The 23,734-nt window shown below is 41.1% G+C and overlaps 2 protein-coding genes across 2 annotated transcripts; both read right to left on the bottom strand.

The window, feature by feature from the left end:
* Nucleotides 1-4,901: 4,901 nt before the first annotated feature.
* LOC134286041 (uncharacterized) lies at nt 4,902-7,247 on the bottom strand. Its single transcript, XM_062847605.1, has one exon. It carries the CDS (start codon nt 7,245-7,247, stop codon nt 4,902-4,904), a length of 2,346 nt encoding a protein of 781 aa, XP_062703589.1.
* Nucleotides 7,248-7,427: 180 nt separating this feature from the next.
* On the bottom strand, nt 7,428-10,247 carry LOC134286040 (uncharacterized). The gene has a single exon (XM_062847604.1). The coding sequence runs from the start codon at nt 10,245-10,247 to the stop codon at nt 7,428-7,430; it is 2,820 nt and encodes a 939-aa protein (XP_062703588.1).
* Nucleotides 10,248-23,734: the final 13,487 nt, after the last annotated feature.

Below are 23,734 nucleotides of genomic sequence, written 5' to 3'. Positions count from 1 at the left end.
AGTGCGCTGGATGGATCAAGCAATTGGAACGCAGATAAAGTATCTACCTCGTTTGTGACGTTGGATGGATTTAAGCAGAGTAACGCTCTTTCAAATTTGCTGTTCAGCATAGCACTCGAAGGAGCGATTACGAGGTCAGGCGTGTAGAGGAATGGCACTATCATTACACGGTCACACATGCTCCTCGGGTTTGCGGACGGTATTGATCTCATCGGCATCGATCGAAGGGCAGTGGATGAAGCTTATGCTCCTCTGAAGAGAGATACACTGCTATTTCAATTTGCAAACAACATCCAAAAAAGTTTCTTCTAGCTCTTGTAATACACGTTTCAATGAGGCAAATAATACCAATTTTGTTGATGTTTATTTCGAAATAAAAACAAAAAATGGGGCTCTGTATAAACTAGATGATTAAAATATGATGTTGCACAAAGCGGCCAGAAAATGTAACAAAGTGGAAAAGAACAAATCTCACAAATAAAATATTTAATTTTCAAACATAATGAAAGTTACTGTATCGATAGAAAAAGATATTTCTGGATTGATACAAGTAATTTTCACTGGAAAATTTGATGAAGAACCATCATTGCGGGTCTTCTCAAAGCAAACATTTTTGTTTCAAATTTCTCATCAACATCAGTAGCAACTAACGTTGAGTGAACAAGTGTCTTAATTTCTGTTTACTGCATTCGTTTTTATGGTATGACAAGCTCTGCCATCTGGAGGATCAAATGAACTGAAAAAAGAAATAAATTATTCCCAATTGAATGCCAAGAAACTGTGTGGTAGTTCTTATGTTCCGTAGAAACCTTAAAAAAATAAGAATCTTGATGTCAGAAAAAATGTTGTGGAAATGCCTTTATCGATTTTTCCCTGGTTTTGATGAATGCATTTCTTAGACAAGTTATTCAGAAAGCGAATGTGATAAAAAGTAAGATAATTTTTGGTATTCAGTGATCAAGGATGTTTTCGATCACTTGCCAATGCTTTAACTCATTTGTTCATAACTCAGTTCAGAAGCCCTATATTGGAATGTTGTATTCGGCAAAGTTGTAGATTAGTGTTTTTCCAACAATTATCACCAAGGACGCCATATTCTGATTGTGCGATATTTGCCAGAAAACCGTTCGCCAGAAAACCATTCGCCAGAATGACAAACGCCAGAAAACCATTTTCCAGAATGTACCATTTGCCAGAATACTATTTGCCCGAAAGTACCATTTGCCAGAATGTACCAATCCCCAGAATGTAATATTAAATATTAAATTCTGGGGATTGGTACATTCTGGCAAATGGTACTTTCGGGCAAACAGAAATTTTCTTCATTTCCTAAGAATTAATTTCAGTCCATTAACATAAAAAATGTCAGTTTCAATCTTTTAATTTGATATGTTCACTGCTAGGAAGATTTCTTGGTTTGTTTCGACAAAGAACGACTAGGGCTTTAACAACAAAAACAACTGAAAATGATTCACCAGTAGTTATTAAGCAAAGAGAAAATCGATGAAGAGAAATCGATCATTACAGATACCCCTGTATGATACTAAGCTCGAGACTACGATGTAACTAGGCTATAAGTGCATAGGTCTACAAACATCTGGTATGGTGTAAAATACTGCTGACCGAAATACATTAGGCCGACTGGTCAATGGATAGAATGGTGATCACGAATCGCTATTCAGTGATTATGGAGCAGGAATCGGAACGGTTTCTTAAATTTGTTCGGTTTTCCAATAATTAGCTGATACTTCTACAATATTAATATTTCCGTATTGTTTTACCACAATCAACAATTAATGTCAAAATCTAGTCTTAATAACTGAGAAGAACAGCCTATGTTTAAAAGAAGGCAAAATTCACTAGTTGAACATCAACGGTTTCGATGCAAAAAAATTTTTATACAACTTAACTAATCTCTCCCCAAGTAACCATGGTGCTGAAGCCTTTTGGCGTGCAGATATACATACGATGTATTTAGAGCAATCATTACTTTACATGCAACTTTAAGGTTGATTTAAAGTGGAAATGGTCAATTATAAAATCAAATTAAGATTATACTGGTATAATCTTAGTTCAGTCGCATAATTGCCATTTCCACTTTAAATCAACTTTAAATGTTCATGTAAAGTAATAACTGTTCTAAATACACCCTATATCTGCATGCAATAAGGCTTCAGCACTGTGAATTTTTCCTTCTTCTAAACACAGGCTGTTCTTTCTAGTTTCATTGTAAGACTAGTTTTTGGCATAAATTGTTGATTATGTTAGAACCATAAAGCAATACTGGTATTGCGGAACTAATAGTTTAATATATTGAAAAAAAAAATAACAGATCTTAGACCCGTTTATCGTTCCTATATTTAAAAGATGGAAAAATTCATGGTTAAAATACAGTAGCTCCAACTTCAACAATTATTTTAACAGCATAAAAGGAGAAAACGAAAAAAATATGGCCATTCGGCAAAATAACTTTTTGACCAAATGACATTCGACCCAACGGCCTTCAGTCGAATGCCCTAACACCATTGATATTAAGATTTTACAACAGTAGCCGGAGCGCCATTAGCCATAATACTAAAGCCCAAATATGTTAAGCTCACATATTACAATTACCGTGATAAGGGAATATATTGGTTAGAAATGGCGCAAATAAACTAAGAAGTTCATCCAGAAAGAACAGCAGATGATTAAAAGAAGGAAAAAACTCTGCTGGAATTATTAGAATTAATTTCCTCAAGAACAAGCTTTTTATAGCATTTGATCAAGTGATATTCGGCCTAATGGTAATGGCTTTCAGGCAGTGACAGTCAGGCTAATGGTATAGGTGACACCGTCACTTGAGTTATTATTTCTGTGTATTTTACTCGTTGCTTCCAAAAGATTTTTGTTTATGATATTCGATTGACTTAAGTGTGTGATCAACAATTCCGGGTAATTTTTCTGTTTGGCACAAAAATTATTATTTAAGGCGATTATGTTATGATTATTGTCAAAAATAAGCTTAAAAATTACTTTCAATTGAAAGCAAGGAATCTTTGAAAAATATAAGTAAAGCCAAAAGTTCCATATCAGTAAAAGCTGGGAATAGGGGTGTAGTACCGGTAGTACCGGTACCGAAAATACCGGTATTACCGACCAATTTTTGGTACCGAAATACCGGTACTGACTGAACTCTGGTACCGGTACTTTCGATACCGCAAAATCTCTCCCGAAGTGCTAAAACCCTGTCATTAGTATGGCCAATATGCAATGGAAATAAAGGAAAACATTAAAAACCAAGTACTTTGTGAAACAAACATTTCATATATGCAACTTTTCTGCAAATCCAGGATATCGTAGCAATTATTGGTTTAATTCAACGTTCATTAAACCAATCATTGCTATGATATTTGGTTTTGATTTTTGATTTTGGAAATAGATTTACCAGCTTAGAAGAAAACTTGTTAGATTACGGTTTCTTATTATTTCTTAAGTTTTTAGAATTCGTTGATAGCATCATCAAGGAAAAATCAATTATTTTTTTTCTGTCTTCACCTTGCAGCTATTAATCTATCTGGTTTTGGTGCATGTAAGGATGTTACTGTTTAATTTTAGACTAACCAAGATACTGCCTGTGAAACTGCGCAGAAGCTAAACAATAGCTCCAAAAACAATTTCATACTACATACTTCATTATTATTCTTCATTTTAGTGAAAAATTTTCCAGTACCGGTATTTTACCGGTACTACCGGTACTGTAATCCCCAGTACCGAAATACCGGTACTCACCAAAAGTGGTCGGTACTGCGACCCCTAGCTGGGAAGAACATCCTATGTGTTGAAGAAAGGAAAATCTTTGATGAGTATTGACCAAATTCCGTCAAAATAATGTTTGATCAATTGGATCCACATCATGATCAACTTGTCCACAAGACAAATTTGTGGAAATGTTCTAAATAAGCTGTTGGGCGCAATAAAATATTTGAATAACATAACAGTAACATAAAAGATTTAATGTATTGTGAAGTTTGAAAGGTTTGATTTCACATCATTTTTTTGTTTCAGAGTCATTTGCCCTTCTTCAAACTATAGGCTTTTCTTTAAAAGTTACTCTAAAATCATTTCTTGTTTGCTCTTACATCAGTTCCGATAATTTATTTAACTTTGGCATATGTCTCAAGCTCAGCTCGTTGGGACGGTAGAATCCACAACCTCCAGCATGCACTTCGATTAACGTTTCGGATGACGAATTCGCTCCAGAATAAACTCACTACACTTTACTGTTAAATTCAACCACTGTATTGAAATTCAACTTCTGTGCAATTCACTTATTTATTCTATGCAACTAATTCAAGACTACACTACTAAAACTAACTACTACTTTGCTAATTTGACGTTCGCACTATTCGTTACTGATGACAGCTGGAGAGAAAGAGGCCATGATGACGTCTGTCCATCCTTTTATATCGTCGAGGGATCGGAAGTCAATTTTCCTCCATGATGCCATTCCTGAAGGTCCGTTAATGTCATCGCTAAACGGTGTCGGAGTCAGTCGTCATCTTGTTGATTGGCGATGGTTGCATGCTTCTCACGTCGAGATGGCGTCTCGCTACCTATTTCGGGCTGCGCGGCTGCGGGTGACACAAGTGCAGTATCGAACATCCTGGCCCCTTCGGGAATAACATTGCCGACACAGATGCAGATTCACTTTACATCACCAGTGGCTGATGGGTTGTCCCTCGCTCGTCTCGTGGTTTGTTTTGATGGAGCATAAACGTCAGTTGGCTGATTGGAGATCGGTTGATGATTTTGTTGCTGCATGAAGAAAAGGAAAACAGAAGACCCGGTAGCGGGCTTCACAAATTGATAAATATTTGGACTGGTGCTCACCTAGTCCCTTTGAAAAAAGGGCCTTGTATGGATTATTGCAGCTGCTCATCGATGGACTTTCTGCTAGCGTGTGTTGTTCCTTGGATGGTGCCTTTCGATCGGAGAATTCTGGCTGTTGGTGGATCGGACGACGATGACGGCGATTCATCCTTTGATGAAGGGGCAATTGGCAGCAGACATATTTTGGAGACAGGCCGAGTATACTTTCCATGAGGTGTCTGGAGTGTGACTACACGTACGATTCCGTCGGCTCCTGGGTGCAAGTCCGTAATCCGAGCCATTTCCCAGCGCATTGGTGGAATCCTTTCGTCCTTCAAGATGACCAGCCGACCGACTTCGATAGGTTTGGATGGGCTCAACCATTTGGTCCGTGGCTGCAGCGTCGACAGATATTCGGTGTGCCACCTACGCCAGATGTCCTGGAAAATTTTCTGTGTTTGTTGCCAGTGGTAGAGCCGGTTGTATGGGATCGCTGAATAGTCCACATCTGGCAAAGCTTTCAACGATGAGCCGATCAGGAAATGTCCAGGAGTGAGTGGCTCGAAGTCACTGGGATCATCACTGATGGGAACAAGTGGCCTGGAGTTGAGGCAGCATTCAATTTGGGCAAGTAGGGTCTCGGTATCGTCGAATGCTAAAATACGAGGTCCCAGTACACGAGTGAAGTGTTTTTGTGCAGATGCGATTGCTGCTTCCCACAATCCACCAAAATGGGAGGCCGTTGGTGGGTTGAAGCGCCACTTGATCCCATTCTTGGTGCATTCTTGGATGACTGCAGCCCTGTGCTCCTGGCTGCGAAGTAGGTGACGTAGTTCCTTGGCGGCACCAACGAAATTTCGCCCATTGTCGCTATATATTTCGGAACAGAGGCCTCTCCTCGAGACGAATCTCCGAAGTGCTTGGATGAACTTTTGCGTGCTCAAGTCAGCCACTAGTTCTAGATGCACTGCTTTGGAGCAGAAGCATACAAAAACCGCCACGTATGCTTTCCTTGGGGCCGCTCGCCGATGTTGTGGTTGTATTTGGATGGGTCCCCAGTAGTCGATTCCGGTTACTGCAAACGGTTGAGTGGCTGTTACCCGAGCAGCTGGCAGCTCCGCCATGAACTGCTCGATCATTTTCGGTCGATTGCGGAAGCAAGTCACGCAACTGTGGACAGTCCTTCTAGCAAGATTCCTGGCCCCTATGACCCAATACCGGAGTCGAAGAAGGGTGAGCAATAGTTGTGGGGCTGCATGAAGGTGTCGTAGGTGGAAGGATCTGACCAGCAGAGCGGAAAAGGCGTGCGATGAAGGAAGAATGACTGGGTGTTTGCTGGTGAACGACAACCGTGAATTGCCTAGGCGACCTCCAATTCGAAGAATCTGGTCATCGTCGAGAAAGGGATGGAACCAGCGTAGTCGAGATTTCGCCGATAAGTGTTGTTGTCGTTGTAGTTGCTCGATATCGCTGCTAAAGCATTGGAGTTGTACCAATCGGACTAATGCTGCTTCCGCTCGGTCGATTTCTTCCGTGGTGAGAAATGTGCAGGATGAACGTTGATTAGAGTTGAGTCGACAGTTTCTCAAGAATCGAAGACAGTATGCCGTGATGCGTAACATGGTAGCATAGTTCGAGAATTTCTGCACATGCTGGTCGATGAACGAGGGTTCTTCAGATGCTGGACAAGCCGTGAGGTGTGACTTCTTCACTTCCCGTAAGACTTCTTCTGATGGTGGGTGTGGTGGTTGCGCTGTTGGCCATTCGATAGGATCCCGATGAAGCCACTCCGGACCATACCACCAAAGCCGGTTATCGATTAGCGCCTCTGCTGTTGTTCCTCTGGAGATAACATCGGCAGGATTCTGTACACCAGCTACGTGATTCCAAGTACAGTTCTTCGTCGCAAGTTGGATTTTTGAAACACGGTTTGCCACGAAAGTAGCCCATGTCGATGGAGAGGATTTCAGCCAAGATAGGACTACGGTGGAATCGACCCAGAAGAAGGTGTCAGCTTTTAAGCGGAGAGAAGCCACCACCTTTTCGTAGAGTTGAGCGCCCATTAGAGCACCGCACAGCTCCAATCGCGGAATACTTTGCCTTTTTAGTGGACTAACTTTGGACTTGGACGAAAGCAGGGCAACCTTGATGGAACCGTTGGAGTCCGTGGATCGTAGGTATACGCACGCGCCGTATGCGTTCTCGGAGGCGTCAGTGAAGATATGGATTTGTATTGAAGTTGGAGCTGGAAGTAGAACGCATCGTTGCACGCGAAGTTCGTTTAGGGAAGGAAGCTGCGATTGGTACGTTGTCCAACGGTCCTTGAATGCAGTGGGGAGTTCCTTGTCCCAGCTCCATGGCCTTCCGTCGTCGTCGGTTAGGGTCCAAATCGCTTGCATGAAGATCTTAGCGCTCGTTACGACGGGTCCTACGAGTCCCAGTGGGTCGAATAGGCGAGCTATATGGGACAAAACGGTCCGCTTCGTTGAAGGTTCGTTGGTCGTGGTAGCCGGTAGTTGTGTCTTGTAACGTAGAGTATCGCTGGATGGTTCCCAATGTAATCCTAATGTCTTGATACATTAATCTCTGTCGAGGTCCACCGATGATTTCAGCGCCAGCTTGTCCGTTGGAACGTCCTCTAGAACAGCAGGTTCACTCGATGCCCATTTCCGCAATTCGAAACCTCCTCTGCCGAGAAGTAATTCCAGTTGCTTCCTCAACGTGATGGCTTCTTCTATCGTATGTGCTCCCGAAAATAAGTCGTCTACGTAGAAATCTTGTCGAAGAACGTCAGCTGCCTCAGGAAACTCCTCCTGCTCGTCATCTGCTAGCTGTTGGAGCACCCGTGTGGCCAGGAAGGGGGCGCAAGCGGTACCGTAAGTTACCGTTTTCAGCTCGTAGGTTTGCAAAGGGGTATCGGGCGATGGGCTCCATACGATGTGCTGCAGTCGATTGCTTGGTTCATCGGTGAGGATCTGTCGATACATCTGCTTGATATCTGCGTTGAGTAAGATTGGACGAATTCTTGATCGCATAGTGATTGATCGAAGATCTTCTTGCACAGTGGGTCCAACCATAAGTGCGTCGTTTAAGGATGGGCCATTCGAAGATCGACAAGACGCGTCGAAGACCACGCGTACCCTTGTGGTGGTGCTGTCCTCGCGTATGACAGCATGGTGTGGAAGATGATAGCACAGTTGCGGCGTTTGTTGGTAGTCCTTCACAAGTGACATATGTTCTAATTGCAGGTACTCGTCCATAAAACTTCGGTACTGTTGGCAAAGCTCATCGTTGCGTGCGAGTTGGTTCTGCAGGAGATGCAAACGGCGAATAGCTGTACGACGATTGTCCTTAAGGTTGTCGAGGACGTCTTGCTTGACTGGAAGCGACACTACGTAGCGACCTTCGGGTGTCCTAGAGACTGTTTGACGAAAGTGCTCTTCGCAGGCTGCCTCCTCTACAGAATGACATGAACGAGCACTATCCTCTTCAATGGACCAGAATTTTTCCATAAGTTGATTCAGGTCAGCGACAGTAGCGATGTTCGCGACGATTGGAGTGGCAGCAGCACTTCGGTTGTTCTTCCCGGACACGACCCAGCCGAAGACAGAGTTAACGAGCGTTGGCAGATCTGGTCCGAGGTTGATTCTGCCAGAGACTTTGAAGAATTCAAAAAAGACTTCTGCGCCCAGAATTAGATCGATGGGACCGGTTTGGTGGAAAGCAGGATCTGCAAGCTCAATTCCTGGGGGAATCTCCCAGGACGACGTATTGACAGCGACAGAGGGCAAATCGATTGCGACCTTGGGCAGAACGAGGATTTCAACATTAGCGGAATAATTGCTGAGGCGGGAGCGAATCTTCGAGTGGAATTTAAACCGTGATTCCGTGGCGGACTGCCCAATTCCGGAGATGGGCAAGTGGATGCGTTTCCGTTGAACCTTGATGCGCTGTGAAAACGATTCGGTAGCAAAGCAGCACTCACTACCAGAGTCCAGCAAAGCTCTCGCAGCGTGTTCCAATCCATGATCATCTACAACAATTACTACAGCGGTGGCTAGGAGTACATTTTTGCGTTCATGTCCGGCGGAGGCGAGGCTGACTTGTTCGTCCACGGTTGCCGAAACTGATGCGGATGGTTGCTCGCTAGCTGGTTGACTCGAATTTTCCTTGGATTGACTTTCGATGGCCTTTGCGCTTGCTGACGATGGACCTTGACAAAGCTGGGTGTGATGGTGACCTCTGCACTTTCGACACGACGTTGATGACGGGCATTCTTTGGCCATGTGACCCTTTCGCAGACAGTTCCTACACAGTTGATGACGGCGAACTTCCTTTTCCTTATCTTCAATGCTTAATTTGGAAAAGACCCCGCATTGGTATAGGGGATGGTGGTCTGAGCAAGCAACACATTTTCGTTGATTTGTTGGACTTGCTCCGTGGCTCGCGACTAGTCGTGGGGTCGGCTTCTTGGTGTTGAAGATCGTCGATGGATTCTCGTTGGTCTTCCCGATCGTTTGCAGCACGGTGACTCTTCGCTGAATGAAGGTAGTAAGGCTTTTGAAGGACACGGCGTTCTGCGTCGACGAATATTCCTCCCAATCCCTTCTGGTGGTGGGATCTAATCGGCTACTCAGCATACGGATCAACAGAATATCCCAGTACTCCGTCCGTTCACCAAGCTGGCGAAGAACTTTGACGTTAGCATCGAACTTTTCGACCAGAGAATTCAGCTCGTAGGCGGACTCCTTCTTGATGGGCGAGAATTCGAAAAGAGTGTCGACGTAGGAGTTTTTTAAGCGAGCTGGGTTCTGGTAATGGTCCAAGAGAAGGTTCCACGCAACCTGGTAGTTCGTGGCACTAATAGCGATGGTTTGGATAAGCTTTAGAGCGTCCCCAGAGAGCGAAGAACGAAGATAGTAGAATTTTTGAATATTCGTCAGTTCGTGCGATGAATGAACTAACGAAACGAATAAGTCGTGGAAGTTTAACCATTGGTCGAAATGTCCAGCGAAGTTCGGTATCTTGATGTCGGGCAACCTGATGTGGGACGACGTAGGGCTTGGTACGGCCGATGAAGAAGACGAAGGAGCTCGAGGGGACATAGGTTCGGTTTTATTCACGGAAAGCAAGAACCCTTTGGCCTGAAAGTACGCCTCTTCGAACTCGACACGTTCCTTGAGATGGGCGTCGATCGCTGTGTCATCTAGGGTCTCAAGTTCAGCTTGGGTGGCGTTGAAGTCATTCCAGATGTTAATGAGATGCTCGAGTCGTACACTGACTTCACGGGCACTGGTTTCTTCCACGTAATCGTCGACGAACCGCTTGATGAGTCCAAAGGAGGTCAGGAGGCTCTTCTGCCTCATTTTGAGGGATTTAATCCGCCGTTCATTGGACATTGTTGGACGAGAGGGATGTTGAGGTGGTGAGCGGGATCTGAAAACCACAGACCGCGTAGCTCAAAAGGATCACGTGTAGGGATGTTGGACAGTCAATTACCTGATTTCAGGCAAGAATTGCCTTGAACAATTTAAGATGCTCGTAGATCTCTCCAGAAGTTTCGATGATGCACGTGGTGGGTAGATCCTGGGGACGGTTGGATATTCGGAGTTCGACGAAGATCCGGTTCGAAGGACCACTTTGTCTCAAGCTCAGCTCGTTGGGACGGTAGAATCCACAACCTCCAGCATGCACTTCGATTAACGTTTCGGATGACGAATTCGCTCCAGAATAAACTCACTACACTTTACTGTTAAATTCAACCACTGTATTGAAATTCAACTTCTGTGCAATTCACTTATTTATTCTATGCAACTAATTCAAGACTACACTACTAAAACTAACTACTACTTTGCTAATTTGACGTTCGCACTATTCGTTACTGATGACAGCTGGAGAGAAAGAGGCCATGATGACGTCTGTCCATCCTTTTATATCGTCGAGGGATCGGAAGTCAATTTTCCTCCATGATGCCATTCCTGAAGGTCCGTTAATGTCATCGCTAAACGGTGTCGGAGTCAGTCGTCATCTTGTTGATTGGCGATGGTTGCATGCTTCTCACGTCGAGATGGCGTCTCGCTACCTATTTCGGGCTGCGCGGCTGCGGGTGACACAAGTGCAGTATCGAACAGCATATAAATCTGAACAAAAATTAAATTTTACATTTTTACAATCGTTATTGTGGGCTAATCGATCCCAAACAAATAAAAAACACGATTTAATTTTCAATAAGATTTTTTTTATATTATCATTAAATTGGGAACACTTCTGGATTGAGAACTATGGAAAATTTCTGGGAAATGGTACTTTTTGGGGAATGGTACATTCTGGCAAATGGTTTTCTGGGAAATGGTTCTTTCTGGCAAACGGTTTTCTGGGAAATGGTATTTTCTGGCAAATGTCTTTCTGGCCAATGGCATTCTGGCGAATGGTTTTCTGGAAAATATCGCACAATCCATATTCTAACTCTAATATTTACGTCGTAAAAGTGTTAGTACCAGCTACTCATCGGATTTTTCGATATTTTACTATGAGTAGGTGATACTAGCGTTCTAGCTTCGTATATATGAAAGTTAGAATATGGTGTCCTTGGTGATAATTGTAGAAAAAACACTATTCTACAACTTTGCCGAACACCACAATTCAATATTATGTTTCTGAATTGAGTTATGGACAAATGAGTCAAACGATTTCCACGTATAACGTTGAAATCATTAACCCTAAAAGGGATACCTTCATGGCCTCAGTTTCGTCACCTCGCTGAGTGTGTTCCATCAAAGACGAGCTCTGAAAGGTGCCTGGGGTCCAATGGACCCCAGGTATCCCTTTTAGGGTTAAGGGGTTATCGCAGGCGAATGACTTTTTGTTAAAACCTCTTTAATATATAAATAATAATAATAATAATTAAGGGATTAGATATGTTGAGGTAGAGCAGAAAATCGTTATTTTTATTCTTGTATCTTAAAGTATGGGTTCTTAAGTATGCTGTGTCAAATTTTCAAAGAGATCCTAACAGTAAAAGCAAAGATATAGCGTTTTGCGCCTCACTCCCATATGGGCGCGTAGTGAAAACTTTAAATTTTTAAACGCGATTATCTCGGAATTATGTTTTCCAAAAACGTCGATGCGGTGACTACGATTGCGAAAACAGTTCTCAACCGATTTCAACATTTTTTTTTAGTGTTCGCTATTTATGTGTCGTGTCCTTGAACGATCAACATTTTCCAAAAAAAAAATCATATCAGTGTTATGATTTTTTTTCATACATTTTTGCATGAAATGAAGTTTTTTTTTTTGGAAAAAATCGTCCCCGTTTGAATATTAAAAACATTCTTTAATATTCTGATCGTTTGCGAAGCAATAACTTCTGGTGGTCCCGAAGCTTTGGCTCTCGGATTTTTGGACCACCTTTCCCATACTATCAGATCTACAAGTGTAAGTACTTGCAAACTTACGTTAAATTTCAAAGTGATGTTTGATTATTTATTTTGTGAAATGAATAATTCAAAGACCTTTGGTCTATTTTCAGCCTGTCTACAAATTACTATTTAACCACTTCTTCCAAGCTACCTGTACAGTACAACATCCAAACCATCCGTGACAAAAAAGTCACGTCACTATCGAAAAAAACATGCAAAACTCCACAAACAAGCACCCAAATTTTCACCTTTGGAAACGTTCCAGCCATTAAGCCGGACAGGTTTTTGTCGTTCGGTTAACATTTTTTTTTTCGTTGAAGCCGCCGACAATCGCAAAGCCTTCAATCTCAATCTTTTTCCGATCAGGTCCAGCCAGCATCAGCCAACAGTAGCCAGCAGGCCAAACCGATATCGAATCAAATGGGGCGACGTCGTTGTCGTCGTCGACGACGTTGTCATGGGGAAAATGTTCCTGCGCCATTTACAAAATATGGTGCAATATGGCAAGTTTGAGAGAATTTAGTTTCATAAATAAAAAGTACAATACTTCGATAACATGGAAAACATATCCCATTTGAAGTCTCATTTGTACTCTGTTATGGTTCTAAGAAATTCTTCATTTTCTAAATTAAGGTTAGCAAAATGTAAAGACTAGTACTTTTCAACTTATAAAATGCATTCCTTGTACTCTATGGTTCCATTCGACCGCTTCCCATTGTCACACATCGCACTGACCGTTGGTTTTTGTATCCACCTTCGTTTTGCCTCGCGCCGATTTCCATACCGACCAACATGCCAAGTGGATATCAATTTTCATCGATCGACTTGCACTTGGAGGAAAGCGTTGGGCCCTGTGCACTAGTGCGCGCCCAGCCAGAAATGACTTGTGGGTGGTGGTAGTGATGGTGAATTTCTGCGAGTTTGCAGAAGGATTATCTTTTTTTTGTGGATGAAATGCCCGGTGCTCGAGCAATGCACTTTCAGTTTGAAAAAGCTGCCAGCTGTTTGCCGGAATCGTGTCGTGTGTACGTTGGACTTTTCCGGATGCAAACAAGAAGCCAGGTTGTAGAGTGCTAAAAGCTGGAAAGAGAGGAGACACGATGTCGACTGGCTGAGGGATAGTCAGTAGGTGTCAGCTGGGCTATGCCGCCTTTTATCAGTAGTGTGGCCATTTAACGTATAAGTTTGGGCATTTTAGTCTGAGTTGAGGTACATATTCACAGTAGAGCGAAGAAAGGTGATGATGGTTTTTCAAGCACCGCAGTTACTCATGGGTGCAACTACCATTCTGTGGAAGCATTTCGGAATCAAATTTATAAAAAAAAACTTGAACAGGGTAAGAATATGTTTAGATGAAAATAAACTCAATCGATGATTTTTGCCACTCTACAATTTCAGTTCTATAGATTGAAGTAGTTTTATCAATCCTTGGAGAACAAGTGATTGTCTGAGCTTACCCCTAATTTATCAATACAAGATGCGTACGAAACATGTATGCATTGATTCATTGCATCACGGAAGCAGATGGTCCACCAAGGACATACATAGTAGAGTGGGTCATCGTTTATATGGAAAAATGAAAAATTCAATAGTATCCCATCAGATCAAAGCTTTTTTGATCCCATTTCAGGACCCAAATAAGTGTGCAAAATAAGGGCACGATCGGTTATGTCTACGTTTTGCGCATCGCGTTTGAAGTTTGTATGGGGTTTTACATGGGAAAACACACTTTTTTGCATTTATCTCACAAAAACCATGTAACCGATAAAGGGAAAACATAGCCTAGGGTGTCCTGAAAAACTTTGTCGAAGACCGCGAAGTGATCTGATGCTAATGAAAAAAGTTATAGCGTTGGCATTGCTTGGCGAATCAGCATGATCTTGTTGCTATTGTTATTCCTTTACATGTTAAAACATAAACACATGTATGTGGTTCGTTGGTAATAACTATTTTCACAAGCATCCGATCGCTTTGCGGTCTTCAACAAAGTTTTTCAGAACATCCTAGGCTATCATTTAATAGTATCGGTTAAAAAGTTTCAGACAAACTTTTTCAAATTATGACATAAATGCAAAAAAGTATGTTTTCCCATACAAAATTCCATACAAATTTCAATTGCAATGCGCAAAGTGTAGACGCAAACGATCGTGCTCAAATTTTGCACAGATACTCAGGACCCAAAATGGAACCAAAAAAAGCTATGATTTGAGAAAACGGTTCCGATGACCCACACTAATACATAGTCAGTCATCGAGCCAGCATCCAAAGGTCAGTTCCATTGAAGCGAAAGGAAATTAACAGATCCTTGCTAGGATATGCACGTATGTTCATTTATTCAACAAGGATCACAACGATGATAGGTGCAAGCTCAGACCCATAGGATGAAAATAGCAGAATTTTCAATTTCTATGTTAGAATCGATTCGATGATAGTGCTCCTCTTAGTGGCAAGTAATGGAAACGAATGTGTTTCAGAAGCTAGATGAGTGTGTGTGAATTTAATTTAAAGAATATTACTTTTCCAACAAAATCATACCGGAAGACAACTCCAAATTTGTACCATAGTAATATGGCTCATCAGAATTACAATGTACTGTTAGTCTATGAAGAAGCTTTGACAAAATTGCTAAAATTTGAAAACATCATTTTATACTCCAAATTTTGATTTTTTTTATTACCGTACGGTATTGGGCCGAAGGGTCTCAGATTATCATGAAACTTTTTCCACAGGCAGGACGCATGAACATATGAAATTCAATTTTTCCGGAAAACTCAGGTGGAAATTCTATGTTTTCCCCTGACACTACTTACTTAGAAAAATCATATTTAACTCAAGAACAAAGCATCATAGAAACAAAGTTTTTTTTTAGAAAATAAAAGCAAATTTTCTCAGAAAAAAAAATATGAATCGGAAAAAGTTTTCCACAAAATTTTCCACAGTTGAGAAAATGCGTAAAGAAAAGCCGGAAAAAGTATGCCCGAACTCGTGGAAAATTTTCAAAAAAATATTTTTGAGGAGATTATTTCATAAACTTTAATCGCTGAAATTTTTGAAATGCACTTTTTTTTCGTTTTTGAGTTATGGCCCATTTTGTTGAAATATGTCCATATGTATCATAAAAGCCTTTTCTTTGAAAAATTATAACTCAATTTGCTTTCATTTCCTAAAAAAAAAACTTTGTTTCTATGATGCTTTGTTCTTGAGTTATGATTTTTCAAAGTAAGTGGTGTAAGGAGAAAACAAAAAAAAATCCATCTGAGTTTTCCGGAAAAATAGGTGACCCTGAATTTTTCCCATTTTTTTTTTGTTCATAAATCCATGAGCCCTGCCAGTGCAAAAAGTTTCATGAAAATCTGAGACCCTTCGGCTCAATTTGTACGATAATAAAAAAAATGCCCTTGTGCCGAAAATCTTGACGATCTCAATTCTTAGTTAATTCGGATAGCGTATGATGTCTAAACCGTTTTTACAATTTTTTTTCTCAATTTTCTGCCTTTCAGCAGTAGTTTGGTTATGAACATGATGGCATTGGTCAAAGTTTGACCGTAAGATAATTAGAGCCAAGGTTGCATTCTGTTATCATCAGTGGTTAGCTTGAGCTTCTGGTAGAACTTCCGGGATTATTGGGATCGGCGTTTTTATCTCGAAAGAGACAGCTCTGCTGTTCTTGCTTCTGTTTGTATTGTTACACATTCTGCCGGGTTACATGCTGCAGCATTACCGCCTGTGCTGCGCTCTTCTCCTCGTAAACCAATCATTCCGTCAACCTTGTTCAACGTAGCCGGTTGTGTACTCGGCTGCGTTTGATTGCGTGCATGCTGAGGCGACAGCTGGTTGCTTCAGTCGGGTTGTTTGACTTCTGTAATTCTTTGTGGGATTCTTTCAGGAATTTATCGAAGGATTTATGTATTTAGAACCCCATCCATCGACATTTTCAGAAATTTCTGTAAAAAATACTTCACGTGTGGCTTTAGAATTTTCTTCAGCTCTTTCTTGAGACAGTTTTCCTGGGATTTTTTTTAGATATTCTGTCAGACATTCCTTCGGAAAAATTTCTTTCAGGGACTGCTTTAGGAAATCAATGTTTTTTTTTCAAATTAATCCGAATGTTTCTAGAGATAACCCCGGAATTAATTTTAAAAACTCCTTCACAAAGAATCCTTGGATTACTTCCGAAATTGCACCATGCACTCCTTTAGAAAATCTTCCAGGAATAATAAGGAAGTCGTCCCAAGCTCCCTTTTGGAAGTACTCTTTAAACATCTTCCACGGACTGCTTCAAAAAGTCCTCTGGAGTTTCATGCAGAGAATCTTCCATAAATTTCTCACAAAATTCCTCTAGAAAAACTCGGAAAAACGTAAGAAATCCCTCCATGGATTCCTTCAGAAATTCGTACAGAAAATCTTTCTGGAAATTATTAATGGATTCCTTCAGAAATGTTTTCAGCTATGCCGTCAGCAAATCAAAAGTTAAGAATTCCTCCATCGGTTTTTTTTCAGACATTCTTCCAGAAACACCTTAGAGAATTTTTCCACGGCTTCCTTCAAATATTTCCTCAAACATTACTCCAGGAATTCTTTTAAGTAAATTCTCTAAAGCAAGACATGGGCGCCATCTGAAACTCCGCTAGGCAGGGATAACTTAAGAAAATCTTGTAAAGATTTGTTTTTAACATTCTTCGGAAATTCCTCTAGGCATTTCTTCAGAGTTTTCTACAGGGATTGCTTCAGATTTTTTCCAATGGTTCGTTTATAAATTCTCGCAGTGGTTTCCTCGGAAAATCTTCCAGGGATTCTTCAAGAAATTCGTACAGGTATTTCTTATAGAAGTCCACCAGTGATTTGTTCAGGAATCGCTCTATAGATTGGATTAAAAATTCCCGCAAGATTTTCTTCAGGGATTCATTCAGATAATCTTGCAGGAAATCCAACAGAGATTCTTACATTATTCCTTTCAGCTATTTAGGCAGGAATTATTCTAGAGATTTCTGCAGAAGCTTATACAGAGATTTCTTCAGGATTTCCTCTGGATATCCCTTCATATTTTCCTGGAAATTAATCCAGCATTTCCTCTAAAGATAACGTTTAGAATTCGTCCACGGATGCTTTGAGGAATTAATTTTGAAAAATTTCCTTAGCAATTCTAGAGAAATTTCTTTAGAATTATTGCGCAGAAGCTGTGTCCACGGAAATTTCTTCTAGAATATGTTCACAGAAAGCAAAAAATTCCTCATTTTATTTTTCTACGAATTTCATCAGAGGTTTCTCGATGAGATTTTCAATTTGATTTTCTTCAGGAAGTTCTTCAAAAACTCCTCCTGGGAATCCTAAAAGAATTTCTCTACTACTTCAGTTATTCCTCAAGCAACTACCACCACCACATTTTTTACCAAGCAAACGTGGTGGTGGTTATTTGAAAAAAGAAACAAGAAATTTCAACTAGAGTCGAACTTTTGCCCCACCGTGTTCTACAACGACTGCCAGGAAGAGCAAGAGGAGGTTTCAGGGGTCCCAAGGGGTTTTCAGCGGGGTATCAGGAGATCTCAGGGAGGTTTTTGACGGTCTGAGAGAGAGAAAGTATTGAAGAGAGTCTCAGGAAGTTCTGAGAATTTTCGACGTGATACAGAGGCTTTACGGAAGCGTTACGGAGGAGTTTTTGGGGATTTCTGAGCTTCCCAAGTGCGTTACATGGGATCCGAGGGGCCTTCAGGAAGATTTTGAAGGCATTTCAGGAAATTTCAGGGCAATTTTTGGTGGAACTCTGAGGCGTACGGAGGAGTTACGGAGGCGTTTTCTTGAGTTTCGTAGAGTATCAGGTACGTTACATGCGATCCTTGGGAGTCTTAGGGGAATTTCTTAGGCATTTAAAGAAGTTTCAGATGATTTTCACTGGATTTTGCAGGCGTAACGCAGGTGTTTTCGAGGATTTCAGAGGGTCTCCGGTGACATGAAATGCTACGAAACGCCTCTGAAACCGCCACAAGCCGATAGAAATGCCATTGAAATCATCATAATCAATTTGAAATGCCTCTGAACTCTCTTTGGGCGCTCCAGATACCCTCTAAGATGCACCTGAAATCCCCGTGAAACGCCCCTGAAATGCTATCAAACGCCACTAAAACCCCTTTGGAGCACCCTTAAAATGATCCTGAAACCCCCGAAATTCTCTGAAATGACTCTGAATTGCATGAACGTCGTTTGAAGGCTTTTCAGACCTCCTGAATTGCCCTTAAAGCGCCTTGAAACGTTCATGAAACCCACTTATACTGTTGAAATTCCCCATAAACCCATTAAAACGCCAACAAAACCTGACAGAACGCCTTTCAAAGGTTCATGAATCCCCTGATATAACCCCCTAAAACGCGCTATAGAGGCGAACCATCCAAGGGCTGAAAATCTCTTTAATAAAGACAAATCAATCAATCAATCAACCCTAAAACACCCCTGAAGCACCTTGAAACCCCCCTTTTTTGGGCTTTTTGGGAATTTTTGGAAACCCCATCAAAGCCAAAACCTAATTTAAAAAAAAATCAAGGTTTTGTAGGTGACTATATGCCAAACAACTTTGTTGAAGACCGCAAAGCGATCCGACGGCTGTGAAAAAAGTTATACCCTAGGCAAAATGAGGCAAAGTGTTGAGATTTCATTATTGATATTATTCCTTTACATGTATTGGAAAAACAACAATTAAGTTTATCCTCACTTTACCTAGGGTATAACTTTTTTCACAGACGTTGGATCACTTTGCGGTCTTCGACAAAGTTGTTTGGCATATAGTCACCTACTATAATACCAAAGGGTTTGATCATTGAACGCACACAGCGCCACCTTGCGGCAATATTCAAAAATTTAAAAATACTGCATACATTTGGCCTAATTTTCCCATACAAACTTCAAGCGTTTTGAGCGCCCCCTTAGGCTCAACCAATTTTGCTCAAATTTTGAACGTAGCTTCTGGGAGTCCAAAACAACTGATTTAGGAGGAAAGACTTGGTATTTTTCGAAATTTTTGTTTTTCATATAAGCGTGGGCCACCTTAACATACATACATACATACATTTATTTGTTCAACATCACATTTAAGACAAGACATAATCTACAATAGTACGCCACAATACTCGGTTTGTGGCTACCGCTCTCCATCCTCGGTCGCACCCAATGCTCGCCAGGTCACGCTCCACCTGGTCCGCCCATCGTTAGGGTGGGGCTAATTTTAAAAAATGTCTCCGGGATATGATTTCCCATGTGGAAAGTGATCCACTAGTCGAAATAAGTGAGCTGTACAAAAATGAGCGATTTCGGTTGACATTTAGGGGTGGCGCAAAGGGTTTAGGTAAAATTTTTACTAGAACAAACCTCCAAAAAAAATTTCAAAATTAATTTTCAAACATAACATTTCTAGACTAAATCGGTGATTTTAGAACCCAATTGGGCCGAATTTGTGCTCAAAATTGCGATATCTCAACTGATTACTGAGATATTTGAAAAAAATATGTCGTATTTTGGTATTTTTTGGGTTAGATACCAAAATATGACATTTTTTTCAAATTTCTTGGAAACCATTGGAGATATCGCAATTTTAAGCACAAATTTAGCCCAAATGGGTTCTAAAATCACCGATTTAGTTTAGAAATGTTATGTTTGAAAATTAATTTTTAAATTTTTTTTTTGGAGGTTTGTTCTAGTAAAATTTTTACTTAAACCCTTTGCGCCACCCCTAAATGTCAACCGAAATCGCTCATTTTTGTACAGCTCACTTATTTCGACTAGTGGATCACTTTCCACATGGGAAATCATATCCCGGAGACATTTTTTAAAATTAGCCCCACCCTAGCCCATCGTGCTCTCTGCGCTCCACACCATCTTGTGTCAACAGGATCAGTTGCAAACACCAGCTTTGCAGGGTTGTTGTTCGAAATTCTTGCATTTTGAAAACCTTGAGTAACTAGCTCTAATTTGACCATGACAGCACAGTAAAAAGCTCTACATTTCTCATTTGGGAATTTCGAGATGTTTTAGGGGCTTCAGTAGTGTTTAAGAGAGCCTTGCGGTTATTTCAGGGTGGTTTTCTGAAGGATCTCAATACTTTTCAAGAGGTTTCTTGGGAGCTACTTCGGTGGAGAGTATCTGCGTTCGTTTCCAGCAACGGTTCACAATACTTTCGTGATGTAAGTAGTTGGAAGATGACTTTGAGTCTTGCTTTGAGTAGATTTATGAACACCACACGCTATACGAATGTAAATATGTTCTTTGGCCAAAAATGTGCTCAGTTATTGACTGTGGAAGTGCTCGTCTAGAACAATATATAACAGAAGATATTTACGAATGACCGAAACTGAAAAATGTCTTCCTCAGTTCGTCCAACTTTCCTCTTTTCCCAGTTTTAAGAAGCGTCTGTAATTGCTACCACGGCCCATATTTCTGCATATTGCTGATCCTTGAGCTCTGTCATTATCCATGTATGTAGGTACAAGGTGAAAGAGGACACTGATACATATGTTTGCAGCTCGTCGATTTGCTCTGAAGAAAAAAAGTGAAGTTGATATCGTTTGGAATAATCCCCCACCCCCAAATCGACGGGGATATGCTTGTTGAAGCACCATGTCAGCCGTATGTAGGATAACTACATTCAACGCGATACATCTTTCTTGCAGATAGACATCACCGCCGCTATGCTATACCCGACCGGCTGCACCATCATCCCCATCAAGAAGGATAACGAAAGCCGAGAGCGATACGGTTTCTTCGTTACTCAAATTGGCATCATTTGCATTCGTGCTGTGTATGTGGGCAATGAATTGGATGTTCCGCTTCATTTGAGATCGATCCGGTTAGGATCAACGAATACACATTTTTTAAAGTTCTGCTCAGGAATGGGCCAACCTTCTGCTGTGCTGTATTGCGTCTTTCAAGGATTATATCCCACTCGCCACTCCCTCCCAGAACGCGGAAATGAATTTTATCGCTTCCACGAGCTGTGTGTCAAATAAAATGCTTTATGCATTATTGAATTACACTCAATGTCTGGCTGACATTCTGTACTGTTGCTGCTGCCGCTGCTGCTCAAATTACCCGTTGAAAAATCGATGTCAATTTGTGTGATGCATGTTGCGATCGCGACGAGGAGGAGCTGAAGGGAGCATCAACACACACGGTATTGAATTATTATTATACTGCCGATTCGGGATGCTTATGCTTACCTACATTTGCTCGACATATTTTCGATTGAGTGCTCTCATCCTTTCTCGGAAGCACCACCGGAGGCCCACGCGAGGGAAGCGGGGTTCTGCGAATTTCGCAAACTGTTCGCAGCAGCAGCAACAGGGGAAGCTGGATTTGGATGCCTATTTCGTTCTTGTCATAGCGACACTCATGCAACAAGCAATCACACTAAAACTTTATAAAGGACACGACCGAATTGCAAACGTGGCAACGATGCATTTTGAACCATCAACTCCTACATGAAATTTTATTGCCCGGTTGACATGCGGCATCCATCCCGAAACAATAAACTTGCATTTCACCGCGAGCCAGTTGATTACCTACCTACGATTGCTGCTGATGGAGTAAATGTTGGGAAGCTGCGCAATAACATAGGTAGGGCCGGCTGCCCAGGTTTCCAACGGAGCTTTAGCAACAATTACGAGCCGAAACGTAGCCTACACTGAAAAACAAGAGAACCCAAATTTGAGTATTTTTAAACTCACTTTTGAGTTCTTTTTTGCATCCTGTTTCATTCGCTCTCTTTATTGTTGTCAGAGAGTGAATAGCAAAACAACCCAACTTTGAGAGTTCGATGCGGGAAGCCAAAATTGAGTAAGTGGCACAGTACCGAAAGTTGAGTAATTTTAACTGACGGTTGAGTAAAAAGAACCTTGACTTTAGGTACTTTGGCCGTATACGCCTAAATGCAAACTACCTACCTAAACATCGACTCCAGCAACTCAAAATTGGCTTCCCGCACGCAACCTCGAAGTTGGGTGGAATGAACTCACTTTTGGGTACTTTCGTTTTTCCGTGTAACGTGCCATGGGAAGGAGGCTAGTAAGCAACAGCAGGTAGTATAATTTTAACGATAATTGAAATGGATGAAATTCGATTATAATCGAATGATCAGCGCAATTTGTCTCTCGTTACAGTGGCTTGTTGATTTGCAGAACAAATGTATCATCCACTGATAATAGAACGATGAAAATTGAGCAGATACCTTGTGCTGTATTTGTTTTCGATTTCAGAAACAAAGCTGAATTGTACTGAGGGACCACGAGCTTGGCTACGCTATGCCGGATATGTCTTGGATAGTAGTCTGAATCTAAAAAAAACCGGATTGATCCACCTAGTGGTGATAGTGCCTTTCTCGTCGAATATGTACTCATGACGTTTCCGTTGACGTGAGCTGAAATGTTCCTGAATCATGAGAATATTTTACTTAGAATTTTATCAGAGCCATCATTGAATTGACTTTAAACTTATTGATGGCACATATTCCGACGTTATATTCAACGTATAGGCAGAGCTGAAAAATATCAAACCTCTCAGTTGACAGCTTGACCTACTTCACTATCACTGGAGGCCGATCAACACCAAGACGATACAACTTTTTCACAAACACAGATACCTTAACGATTTTCGACAAAGTATTTTCTACACAGGCTATATTTTATTATCATTGGCTACAAGATGCATGTAAAATTTGACAAAAACATGCAAGTAACTGAAATTTTTCATATTGAATCCCATTCAACTTTCAACCACATTACAGTGCGTGAGGAAGCAACCAGTCGCACAAAAATTTTACGCAGTCATTTTAGAGACGAAAGAGAATTGAAAAAGTTTGTGCGGAGTTATTACGATTAAATTTTAATTTTCCCATACAACGTTGACCCATCCTTCTGCATTATTACACCTCAGGAATCTGAAATGGTGTGATTGGATGAGATCGTCTTAGTTTTGTCAAGATATTGTTTAATTGTTTAATTGTATTGTATTTCTTCATCTGACCTCTGGAGTCTTAATGAAGTGTGGTTGGGAAAAGCCTTTTTAGGCATAACAACCCATATCTTAACATATTACACATTAAAAATACAAAATTAAAACTAAGAACTAATACTCACATTTTAAAAATAACAAATCTAAGTTTTACAAAATACGTTAACGGAAATCAAAATCATCAAAAACATTATTAAAATTCACTACCATATACCTAAGAGGATCATGTTGTCCATATCGGCTATTGCGAGAATCCAAATGGAGAAAGTTGCGTCGTCGTAGTGGCCGTTCAGGAACGTAAATACGAAGTTCAGAGAGTAAAGCTGGAGCATCAATCTCGCCATTCAATAGCTTCCCAATAAAGCTGGATTGCATAGACGATCTCCTTTTCTCCAAAGTATCCAACCCCAATAGCATGCACCGATGCTCATACGGAGGAAGATGCACAGCGTCCCGCCAGGGTAGGCCCCGAAGAGCTA

This window comes from Aedes albopictus, chromosome 2 (assembly GCF_035046485.1).
Source record: "Aedes albopictus strain Foshan chromosome 2, AalbF5, whole genome shotgun sequence".
NCBI classification, from domain to species: domain Eukaryota; kingdom Metazoa; phylum Arthropoda; class Insecta; order Diptera; family Culicidae; genus Aedes; species Aedes albopictus.
This window is presented reverse-complemented; position numbering and strand designations above follow the sequence as displayed.